General features: G+C 32.7%; 1 protein-coding gene across 3 annotated transcripts in view; it reads left to right on the forward strand.

The window, feature by feature from the left end:
- Nucleotides 1–13,418, forward strand: part of FER (FER tyrosine kinase) — a 432,909-nt gene that overhangs the window by 278,319 nt on the left and 141,172 nt on the right. For all 3 annotated transcript variants that reach the window (XM_030326125.1, XM_030326151.1, XM_032593989.1), the window contains one exon: nt 1,622–1,716. In XM_030326125.1, coding sequence (XP_030181985.1) covers nt 1,622–1,716 — 95 coding nt within the window. The remainder of the gene's footprint in view (nt 1–1,621; nt 1,717–13,418) is intronic.

Genomic DNA, 13,418 nt, shown 5'->3' on the forward strand with positions numbered 1-13,418 from the left:
AAAGAACCAAGCTTATGGCAATGAGAGAACTACGTGCCATAGGATGGAACATTTTCATGGATGTTTGTTCATTCAGCATCTAAAAGTGAATATTGCTAGCAATGGATTAACCTAGTTGGTGCGCTTGTTAAATATGATCTAGAGAATAAAGATGTAAACTTTTTTAATGTCAGTTACTGGTAGGTTGAAAATATGGTATGATAAAGGCATGCTATCAGACTTGTATTTCATAGGCTGATTATTTTATAGGTGGTATTAAGGTACAAGGTTATATATTACGTTATTTTTTTTTAAAGCTAGTTTTCTTGCTTTCTAAATTGTGACTGTTTTATTGAGAAATAAAGTATTAAATTTCCTAAAGTGGAAAAATCCATTTTCTAAAGTAGAATTACAAACTTTTATGTAAAAAATGAGAATTGTATCTATGCACATTCCCAAATGTCACTTAATAGATGATAGAACTATATATTTAGATATTTAATATGGAGTCCATGCTGGCTATTTTGTGGAATTTCTTTACTAAGCAGTTTCCAACCTAAGAAATGACACTTTGGATTAGGGTCAAACATTCTAAGACTTCGTTTTTAATTCTTCATAGAAGTTGAAAGCTCAAGGTTAGTGACAGAATATTTTCCTCATCTCTAGAATTTTTTCTACTCTTCTATCTTTTTTCACTTATGTCATTTTATATTTTCAATCTAAGGCATTTTTCTTGGAGTTATCTCTGCTTTAGTTGGGCTTATACAAAACATATATGAACTGTTTTTTCTTTCTCCCAATAGTGATTTTTTCATTCTCTTAGGAAACTGCATTTTTCAAATATGAGTGAATTTATAACTATGTCAGTAGGGTAATATGGAATAAGATTTGGTAATAGAAATATTCAGGGTAGATGGGCCTTTGAGGGAATCTAATTTATTTTAACTCATGCTTGGAGTTCTATGGATGAATCCGTGCTATTTTTATAGCCCTCTGATGAAATTTTGCCTTTATCCAAACAAAGTCCCCTTTGTTTCAGCTTCAGTGTATATTGAAACTGTTACTAAATTATTTTTGAACCTGTAGTCCACTTTCTCAAAACTTGAATTTTTACTATTTTGAAATTGATCACTATAATTAAGATAGTATTTTACAAAATCTAATGAGATCATCAGCCTATAAAATTTACCAATATGAATTGAATTCTTATTTATGTATTTTCAATCAAGTGTGTACATAAAAACAAAACAAAAAGATGCCAACCTAGCAGCTTATGGTTCTGGTCCACTAAATGCTTGTCAGTTATGCTTTTGTGGTAGTGGCTAAAACCAGATACTTGGAAGGGAGTGTAATGTTTGGGACTAAGTAAGATGTTCAGGTTTAGCATGATTATTACTCAGAGTGGATAATAATTTTTAAATGAATATTGAATTAAGGAGAATTGATTCCTTTTACCTATAATTTGCTAATATTTATTTAAACTTGTATACATCCATCAATTATCATAATTTGGTTTCATATTGAAGCTTTAAAAAGAGAATTATATTGACTAAAGTATATTCTACTTGGGCATGCTGTTGATGATCATAAATTAATGCTTTTTTATTTAAATGATAACTGTTCTGAAACTTTTTTCATCCAGAATTCTCAAGCAATACGATCATCCCAATATTGTCAAACTTATAGGCGTTTGCACACAAAGACAGCCTATCTACATCATTATGGAACTGGTTCCAGGTAATGATTTTAGAGGTTTCCTCGATGATGTTGTAATGTCATGTTTTATTATTTTTATATGTTCAGTCTCTTTGATTTCTCCTTGAAAAGTTTTCAGCAATTCTGTTTAACATTTTCCTGATGACAAAGAGCTATGTATATACCCAATATTTTTATAGTCTTTAATACTTTGCTGTTATATAGATAATGTCATCCACCTGTTTTTTGGGGGGGAGATATATTATTATAGTGCAATTACACATGGAATTTAGTTAGGTATATTTTTGTTAGAAAACCTGTTTATAAAAAGAGTCTACTTGGTTTAACTTTATAACAATGATAGTACTATCTTCTATCTTGTTCATTGTATATTATTTTCCAAGTACAATACCACACATCCTCTTGTTTGGCTGCATATAAAATTCCATAGTGCTTTGAATCCCTTATCAAATATGAACATCTTTCATAAGTGAACAAAGAAAAATTAATCTGTTGAGGAATTTTTCCTATATTTCTTTATGGTGACTTTGAACACCTCTGGGTCTTGTGGTTAACCACTTTTGCCAACAAGCAAGGATAACTTTGAACTTATAGTGTGTATTTTTAAGTTACTTTCACTGTGTATCATCCTGTTGTAGAAAATATCATTAGAGGTAAAATTTGATCTTGGTAAAATTTATAAATGTAATATTTAATAATAAATACTTGTTTTAACTAGTATTTATGCATTTTAAAAGAAACTTAAAGGAATATGAAAAATATTTCTAATTTTAATATACATTAGATAAACCTGATATTATAGATTGCCCATTAAATATTGCTCACACAATTCTGCTATTATTTAAGGATAGTTAGTCTCATTTTTATCACACTGGTTTGCCTGCTACGGAGTAGTTCTTGATATTACCATATAACTGCAGGATTTAGGATTATCATCTTCGTCCTCATCAGGATAGCACTGTTATATACATTGTATGTTATTTATGATCTATATCATAAGTAGTTTCAATATAGTTATGAAAAATGTTAGAGTACAGTCTAAAATTTTGAAAACAATTGAATTGCTTATAGTTTTAATTAAGTAATATCATAGGGGTGCCTGGGTGACTCAGTTGATTGACTGTCCGACTTCTGCTTAGGTCATCATGTCGCGGTTCATGAGTTCAAGCCCCACATTGGGCTCTGTGCTGACATCTCAGAGCCTGGAGCCTGCTTCAGATTCTGTGTCTCCCTCTCTGCCCCTCCCCCCTCATGCTCTGTCTGTCTCTGTCTCAAAAAAAAAAAAAAAATCGCATACGTGAAGTCCCCAGTTAATAGGGCATGTCTCTGAGAAACTGAGATTTGAAAGGTGGGGCTGAGTTGATGAGGAAAAGTGATCTTGGTCTTAGCATGGATGACAAATGCCAGATAGCAGGTACAAGTTGAACAATAGAATATAGCATTGCAGGAGTGCCAGGGAAGTGTTCATCTGACACTGACAAATAACTTATATTGATGTTTTTAAAAGAATAGGAAAACTAAGCCCCATTAGAAAATTGAAAGTGTAATGGAAAATAGAAAATTAAAAATGAAGATCTCCCACTTAATAATCTAAGCCTGTCTCAAAACTAGTTGATAACTAAGTATATGTGTGTGTTTCCAGGAAAATGTTTAATGTATAAAAACATACTCTTAAACTTTTCAGATCTTTTTTCTCTTAATAGTATAACTTAGGGTCTCATTGTTTGATATTTATCCATGTAGTTATATCTTTTTTTTGTAATGGTTTCAGAATATTCCATTTTATGGATTTATGTAATTTAATCAGTCTTCCACTTAGGGAGACTGTGTGTGTGTGCGATATATATATCAACGTTGAATGAATATATTTGGACTAATAACATAATCATTTTGAACTATATAGGGTGCATTTTCAGCAATGGGATTGTTGGTTGCAAGTGTATGTGCATTTTGATTTATAATAAATGTATTAGCTTTCTATTGCTGCATAACAAATGATCACAGCCTAGCAGCTTTAATCAACATGCATTTATTACCTCACAGTTCTATGGATCACAAGCATAGGCAATATTGATTGGGTTAACTGCTTAGGGTATCACAAAGCCCAAAATCGGGATTTCAGGCTGAGTTCTTATCTGGAGTCACTGGGAGGAATTGACTACTAACCTGCGTCTGTTGTGGCAGAATCCTGTTCCTTGAAGCTGAGAAGTGGTCTAAGTTGCTTTTATTGCTTGCTGTCAGCTGAAGGCATCTGTCATCTCCTTAAGGTTTCTACACTGTTTTTCCCATGGTCCCTCCATCTTCAGACTCAGCATAGTCATATCTTTCAAGTGTTTTTGATTTTTTTAAACTTACTCTTCTGTTATCAGCTGGAGAATATTCTCTCCTTTTTTGAAAGAAGAGAATGCCATATGACAACATAATTAGGGAAGTGATAACTGTGTTCACATGATCCAGGACTTAGGGTAGGCGATTGTTGGGAAGCCATATTCTAATTCTACTTCAGCACAGTACATTTTGCTAAATTTTTCAAAGATAGTTGCAGCATGGAATCTGAAACCACAGTGATAAACTTTTCATACTCTCTTACACTAACTCCATTGCTTGAACTTGGAATTTGAATGGATCTTTATCTGTGTGTGATTCTGTAGCATCATGCTTCATCATTTAGAATATATCAGGTGACCAGGTTACATATATAGATCCTCAAAAAGGTGACATAATTCATTATATAACATCAAAAGATCACATTTATTAATGTCAACAGTAGTCTCATCAGACAAATAATGGGAAGCTATCAAGTACATGGTGACAAATATGTGTTTTCTAAAATTTTAATTGTCACTGTAAAGTTTGGATTTTATCACTGGCAACAAAACCTGTCATTTTTTTCCCCTTGAAGTGTCACGTTTACTTCATTTATTTGGGAAAATGTGGGTCCAATATCTAATTTTTAATAAGCATAATTTGTCTTTCTTTTTGAAAACCACTTTGATACAATAACAACTTTTATAGGATACTTGATTGTCTGTGTATGGACTTAGTTATACCATTCTCTACACCCTGTCTCAGGTAATCACTGATTTGCCTTCTGTTGCTATATTAGTTTGTATTTCTAGAATTTTGTATAAATGAAATCATACAGTCTACACTTTCTTTTTATTCTGGTCTGGTTTCTTTCATTTAGTGTAATTATTTTGAGATTCAGCCATTTTGTATCAATAGTTTCCTTTTTATTGCTGAGTAGAGTGACCTCAGGAATATACCACCGTTTATCTATTCAGCTACTGATAGACTTTTGAGTTGTTTCTTTTCTGGGCCTACTGCAAATGAAACTGCTAAAAATAGTTATGTACGAATCTTTGTAATGGACATGTGCTTTTATTTCTCTAGGGAAGGTACTAGGAAAGGGATGAATGAATAGTAGGGAATATGCATGTTTAAATACTTAAGAAACTGCCAAATTGCCTTTTAAAGTGATTATACTAGTTTGCCTTCCCAGCAGCAGTGTTCTCTTTTCATCAACTCAGACTGGTCAGTCTTTAGCCATTCTAATATTTATGTAGAAATGTCTTAATGTAATTTGTCTTTCCTGACTAAAGATGTTGAGCATCTTTTCATGTGCTAATTTGCCATTCATGTATCTTCTTTGGTGAAATGTCTATTCAAACCATTTGCCCATTTGTAAAAATTGGGTTGTTTGTTACAATTGAGTCTTGGTTCTTAACATACTTTAGATACAAATCCTTTATCAGAAATGTTATTTTTCAAATATTTTCTCATGGTCTGTGATTTATCTATTCATTATCTTAAGTGTCTTTTGGAAAGCAGAAGTTTTTAATTTTGACAAAGTTTAAATTACCAAATTTTTTTTCAAAGATCATGTTTTTCATGGTACATAGAAGATAGTTTTGTCGACCCCAAGATCATACAGGTTTTCTTTTATGCTTACTCTATGTGTTTTATAGTTTAAGAATTCACATTTGAGTCTGTGATCCATCTCAAGTTAATTTTTATATATGCTGTGAAAAACGGCTTAAGTTTATATTTTTGACATATGGATATGCAGTTCTTCCAGCACCACCTGTTTAAATTACTATCTTTTTTTCCCCTTATGGTGTTTCCCTCACCTACCTTGTTACATGCACTTTCATTTTAATTTTATGCATAGGTCTTTTTCTGGACTCTTCTTTTCTGTTGATTCTTTTGTTTGTCTTCATACCAATACAACACTGTCTTAATTACTGTAGCTTTATAATGTCTTGAAATCAGGTAATGTAAGTGCTATAATTTGTTTCTTCATCGTTTGGGCTATTAGAGGCCCTTAGCATTTCCATATCAGTGTTAGTGTTCTTTTATAGTTCAAGAGTTTCTATATAAAGGTTTGCTGGCATTTAGGTTGGTATTGTACTGAGTCTGTAGATCAACTGGGGGTAAATAGATGGATTAACATTATTGTGTTTTCTGACCCATGGACATGGTATATCTTGCTAGTAAGATTGTTAACTTCTCTAAGCTAAGTTCTGTAGAGTTTAGTATAGAGGACTTTCTGTCTTCTGTCAGACTTATCACTGAGTATTACTTTTTTTGTGATGCCATAGTAAGTGATCTTTAAAAGTAAATTTTATTTAAAAAGTATATCCACTAAGGAAGTTATAGAAGATTTGAATAACACTGTCAGTCAACCTAACCTACTGACATAAATAGGACATTCCATCACCCGAAAATACAATTCTTTTAAGTACACAGAGAATCTGTACTAAGATAGTCCATATTCTGGACTATAAAACAAGTCCCAACTAATTTATAAGTATTTAAATTATGTACATGTAATAAAAATAGAGCTCAAAGACAAATCTCTGAAAAACCTCTAAATATTTGGAAACTACACAATGTGCATCTGAATAACCAGTGGGGCAGAGTGGAAATCAAAGTGTTTTGAGCCTGAATGCAAATGAAAACACAACATCTCAGTATTTATATACTGCCTATAAAGCAGTACTTGAGAAACGACTTTAACAGTATATGTCTATATTAGAAAAGAAGGTACTCAAAGTGATGACTTCAACTTCTACCATAAAAAGTTGAATGAATCCAAGTTAACTCAAAATATGTAGAAGAAAGAAAAAATTAAGGCAATAGCAGAAATCAATGAAAAGGGAAAAACACAGAGTCAACGAAACTAAAAGCTAGTCTTTTGAGATCAATAAAAGTAAACCTCTACATAGGCCGATAAGAAAAAAGAGAGGACACAAATTACTAATATAAAAAATGAGAGCTGACATCACTACAGAGTCTACAGATGTCAAAAGGATATTAATGGAATATTATGGTCAAGTTTGTGCAAACAAATTAAACAACTTAGATGCAATGGACAAATCTCCTGAAAGATAAAACTACCAAATCCTTCAATCTTCATATCCCCCTCTCTTTTAAAGAATTGGTCATTAAGAAACCATCCTTCAAAGAAAACTCCAGGCCCAGCTGGCTTCACTGGTGAGTTATACTACACTTTTCAGAAGGAAATACACCACTTCTATACCAACTCATTCAGAAAGTTGAAAAAGCAAGACTCCTTCCCAGCTCATTTTTTGAGACCACCATTACCTGATTCTAAAGCTAGAGAAAAAAATCATAGGAAAAGAAAACTACAGAGTAATGTCTCATGATCTTATATAAAAATCCTAAGCATAATTATAACAAAGCCAATATAGCAATATAGAGAAATTATCATACTGAAGCAGAATTTATCCTAGAACTGCAAGTTGGTTTAACCTTCAAAAACCAATCCATGCCATTCATCACATTAACAAACAAACAAAAAATAGTATCATCATCTCAATAGATACAAAAAAGCATTTGGCAAAATCAAACCTGTGTTCCTGATAAGAATGCTCTCATGAGAACTAAAACTTCCTCAACATTAAGGGCTTCTAAGAAAAGCCTGTAGATGACATTATACTTAATGGTAAATGACTGAATACTTTCCTCCTTTATATAAGAAATAAAACCTCTATCTGCATTTACCACTTCAACACCATACCGGATGTTCTAGCTTCTAGAACCATATAGCCAGAAAAAGTAAATAAAAAGCACCCTTTAACATGTTTATGGTATTTTTCATCTTTGTCACAATAAACACTTGTTTGCCAGTGTTTGAAATTAAAATGCTAGCTGTTAAACTAATATTGTAACACTCTTTGGAGGATAGTGATGTGTCAATGTAGGTTCATCAGCTGAAATAGATATGGTTGTCTTTGAAAAAGTATAGCGATCTCTGTCTCCCTCACTTCTTCATTCACTTAGCTCCTTCCTCTGTCCTGTCCAGCATTCCGTGACACAAGTGCATGGTCAGTAAAAGGCCAGAGAGGGTAGTGGTGGAGATCTTGAGTTCTGATAAGTGTTGGTGAGGGTGTGAAAAAACCAACTCCCTCATACATTAGTGCTGGAATATAAAATAATACAGCTTTCTTGGGAGAAAGTTTACAATTTCTCTAGAAGTTATACATGAATGTTCCACATATATTAAGCGTTTCAATCCTAGGTATTTACCCAAGAGAACTGAAAATATTTGTCACACAAAAATTGTAAGTAGATGTTCATAGCAACATTGTTTATAATAGCCAAAAAGTAGAAATAACCTAAATGTCCATGGAAAAACAATGTAGCATATCCAAACGGTATAAATACTATTAAGTAATAAAGAGAAATGAGGTAATTAATACATGCTGCAGTATGCATGTACCTCAAAAACGTTATGCTAATTGAAACAAGTCCAATGCAGAAGACTACATGCTGTATGATTCCATTTCTTTGAAATGGCCAGAGAAGGCATTGTGGTTTTCTGGGGCTGGGCTTTCTGATGGGATTGACTATACAGTTGACTCTTGAACAGCATGGATTTGAACTGTGTGGGTCCATTTATTATACATATTTTTTATAGTATGGTAAATGTATTTTCCCTAATGATAAGGTTTTTTTCTCTAGCTTTATTGTAAAACTACAGTATTTAGTACATTTAACATGCAAAATATGTTAATCAACTGTTTATGTCATTAGTAAGGTTTCTGCTCAGTGGTAGACTATTAGTTGTTATGTTCTTAGGAAATTAATAGATTTCCCAGTAGATTTTTGCCTGGGATGGGATTGATGCTCCTAAGCCTTGATGTTTAAAGGCCAACGGTGTACAGATATGAGAGACTTTTTGGTATGATGAAAATGTATCAAACTGGATTGTAGTGACAGTTGCACACCTGTAAATTTGTCAAATCTCCTTGAATCATACGTTAAAATGGATAAATTTTATGTATATAAACTGAACTTGTAAATGGCTCTTTAACAAAAAAAGCCCAAGAGCTAGGCAGTCTTATATGACCTTGCTGAACTTACTTAACCCTTCTGTGCCTTAATTTTCTTGCCTATAAAGTAAGATTAATAGGGTTGGTATAAGGACTAATGTACTGTGATTTTACGTAAATACACATATAGACACATTATATATCTCTCTAAATATTTCACATGGGACCACTTTGTTTTCTTACCATAAATTTTATTATTTTCCAATTGGCTAAGAGAAAAAAGTGGTTATTTAAAATGCCTGCTATAATCCAGCCAAAACTAACCCAGACTCTGAACCTCTGCCCCTAATTCTGCCTCTGCCCCTAATTCTCCTAACCCTAGGTGTACTAAATAGGAATGACTGAGAACAAATTAGGAAGTATAACATTTGTTTTCAGTTCTTCTCTCTCCATCATTGTAACTGTTCTGTTGATATGTTTTATATTTAGCTTTCATTGATCTTTATTATGTAAAACTCAAGTGGCTAGATTAAATGGCCTCTGAATTTTAGCAATAACCTGTATTATTGTAATTGTTAGGAAAATGTTTAAGTTTGAAACCTCAATTCTCAGACTGCTTCAGAAAGTACTTTTCTGTGTTTTTCTTCCTTTATAAAAGGTATGATGGGGAAAGAGCCAGCTAGTTTTCATTCTTGTAAAAGCACCATAGTAATATATAATTTCTTATGCTTAGAAAAGATCTTAAAGTTGTAAAAGCACTTTGATATTAGGTCATTTATTCTACCAGCTATATTGTTATCTTCATTTATAAATAAACTAAATGAAGTTCAGAGAGGTAAAAATGACTTGTCGACATTAGTTAAATAGCAAGTAGGAAAATAATGCTCTATTTTGTTTTATCATTCAATTTATAAGTGGGTCAAAATATATAATCCTTTTACGAATTAAAAATACAAATGAAAATTCAAGCTAAACATCTATGCAAGATACCCTATGGACAAATACATTAATCCCCCTTACATAATTTCTCAGCCTTGTGCACAGATAAGTAAATAGCTTACTGTAGTAAACAGGAAAATTTTTGTTGGAGTTCCTTTTTTCTCTACTGGGAATCAAGCTTGTGGAGGGAAGATTTAGAAAACTGGTAGGTTAAAAGCAAGATTTAATAACTGCTTAGTGTCTAATATGCATGCCATTTCAAAACTGCATTATGCAGAGACTTAATATGCTCCTGTTCTTGTCAGATAACTGAACCCTTTGAAATCATAAATCTGAAATATATTTGAACCAAAGTAATGTTTAAAGAGATTAGAAACATTTGAGAATTGAAGTTTAGAGTGAATACTCCAAGATGATCTTGTCTTTACTTGAATCATCTCTTGAATTACAAATGCTTTATTTACTTGTTTGCTCATGGGTTGCTGGATAAGTAAAATCAAACAAAAGGCAATTCTAAATGGCACTAGGAAATACTAAAAACAAAAAGCTCTAATATGCTAAAAAAAGACAGTTTGTAAGCATGTTGTTTATTACTTAGAAGTTGAAATGAAGGAAATTGTGAGAGAATTTTTTTTTAAGTGACAAGCATCACTTAAAGGAATGTTTATGGGCCAGGCAGGTGTCATTTATTTTCTTATGTGATTGAATTAGGGCTGCCACTGATACCCAGATGAAGAGGAAACTAAGCACCTTAACCTTTAAATGCAACAATGTTTCTGCACATCATGAGTAGAAGTGATTAATTTTATTAAGCCTTAAAAAATGTCGGTCTCCACTTTCTTTCCCTAGAGACTTGTAACTGCCCCTTTCTTTCTGACATGGATCTCCTCTCTGAGTTCAGAACTTTCTGGAACCAATTGAATGTTACATTATCTGGTACATTACATAGCTTATACAGATGCTGCCCTTTGGCAGTACTCAAAGTTATTTTAATTTTAAAATGACTTATGTGTTTGAAACTTTGAGAATTATTGAAGAATTTTTACCAGGTTTAGACATCATCAAAATATATCTCCTCCCTATAACATGTTTTTTTAAGAATTGAGTTCATGGAGTTTATATGGTCTAGAGATTTTGGCTTAGAAATCTTAGCATGATTATTTTATATCCTAAATGTCTTTAACATCTCAGTAGAAACATTTCCACTGTCACAATTTCTTTTCTTTAAATTCATTTCAGTTGATAATTTCTGTGAGTAATTTCACTAAATTTTGCTGGGAGGTTAAATTCTTTTAAAAAAAGTTTTATTTGAGAAAGTGTGTGTGTGTGTGTGTGTGTGTGTGTGTGTGTGTGTGAGCGTGAGCGGGGGAGGGGCAGAGAGACCCTCAGGCAGGGTCCACACTGTCAGTGCAGTCCAGGGCTGGGCTGTGATCTCGTGACTGCAAGAACATGAGCTGAGCCAAAATCAAGAGTCGGACACTTAACCGACTGAGTCACGCAGGCGCCCCTAGGGAGGTTAAATTCTTCTTAAAAATAAACTACCCCTTCAATTCATAACAACATTTTATATATGTATATGATGTAGCAGAGCCAATTTCAGTTATGTGATTATCACAGCTATAGAAGGTTATTATGGTAGTCCCTGAAAATGACAGTTCCTGCTTCATTGGGAACAAAGTCCCAGTGTTTTGGCTGTGGATACTTGCCTGGCATTTGTTTCTTTTGTTCATCATAAATGTAACAAAGGTAAATTGTGCCAAGAAAAGATTAAGGAACATGGCTCCTACCACTCATAAAGGAGAGCCCTCAAAATCTGAACTGGCACTTGGTCTTACATAAGCTCTAACCCATGACCAGTTGTGTAATAATACCACTTCACAGCAGCAAATTTTGAGCTCAAGGAGAGAGCAACATAGTAATACTCAAATAAGTATTTATTTACTAAAAATTATAAGATGTCAACTCAGTGGCTGAAATATTTTTTGTTAATTGCCACAGAAGAACCTAATTTTATGGACTTACGTTTGGAGCTATTAACAGAATACTCTTTAAAAATAACTTTGGTATGAATTTGGTCTAATTAGAGGATTGTGAATTCCACTTTGGGAAAATAAAGAAGTTTTCTTTTAAATGTTAACTGATGTTATATCTAAACTTAGACATTCACTTTATGATTCAAGCATATTACGTTAATGAAAAACAAAATAAATGTTCTCTGTTGCCATTTTATACCACAGATAGTAGTTTGATATAATGTAACCTACTTCCAAAACCTTTTGAAAAGATAACATCTTTAAATTGATATTTTTTCTCAGCCAAATGATACACTGGTTTACCCTCGTGTTTCATTTGCTGCCTAATACCCCAAAGCAAATGCAGATGGGATAAACTGGCCATTTCTTCAGATGCTGAAAGCACTAACATCCTTGGGAATCAGCTAATTTTATTTACACGTGACATAAATTGATAAGCTGGTAGTATTCCACAGATGTGGTTTTGGCATTTTCCTATTGTTGTTCAGATATATCACTTTCTTCTAGCAGTGAATATTCTTCCCCTGAGGTGGAGCTAAGTGCTAAATACATTAACCCAGAAGAAGGATATGAGAAAAACCTGAAATATAATAACTCTTACCACTACTGTAGTACCTTTTTGACTTGAGTGATTCTAAAGAAGTGTACAGAGATTTTCCTTTTTTATCAATGAAATGAGAAAAAGGTTGGTATGTTACAACAGACATTAAGTTATCATGGTACGTTTGAGCCAAAGATGCATTGTGTACATCTGTGCAATATTGCTCCTATGTTTTTTATGTTCTAAGCATCTGATAACAGTGATAGCTATAAGTACCTCTTGCAAGGAGGCAGGTAGCCTGGTGAGCAGGACAAAGTGTGTTCTGAACCATATTCTTGTCATAGATACTGTTTTGAAAATGACTTTATGGCAGTTGAAGTTCTTTAATGATTGAAAGGAAAGTGTGGAGGTGATGAATACATAGGCATCCTTCCACATGGATAAATGGTTCTTTAAGGGACTGATTAGCTTTAACTAGTTTTTTTTTTTTTTTATCATTTTTAAGTTTTTGTTACTATACATGGGAAAGTCTTAAAATTCTCAGATAAAGTTCAAATTTATGTTAAAAACAAAAATTCGCTTGAACATCAAAAGCCTACTTATATTTGATGCAAATATTAGAAGTGTGGCTGGGACTAGTAAAACTGTAGAATTCAACCGAAGTAAAAAATAAAAATTTACATATAATGTCTTGTCTTTACAAATAAATAGGTTTTCCCCTATAACTTATTTAACATATATGAATGTGAAAGTGCCTATTAGTATGAGATTTTTCCTGTTATCAGGGTTATAACGAAAACAGTTATTGAAACAGTGAAGGGCACAGACTATTTTTCCAAGTTGAAAAGACAACTGAAAATTGGTTGAATCAAAGTTCTTAAAAAAATACTTATTTTATTTACAATGAAAGTT

This window comes from Lynx canadensis, chromosome A1, assembly GCF_007474595.2.
Source record: "Lynx canadensis isolate LIC74 chromosome A1, mLynCan4.pri.v2, whole genome shotgun sequence".
NCBI lineage: Eukaryota > Metazoa > Chordata > Mammalia > Carnivora > Felidae > Lynx > Lynx canadensis.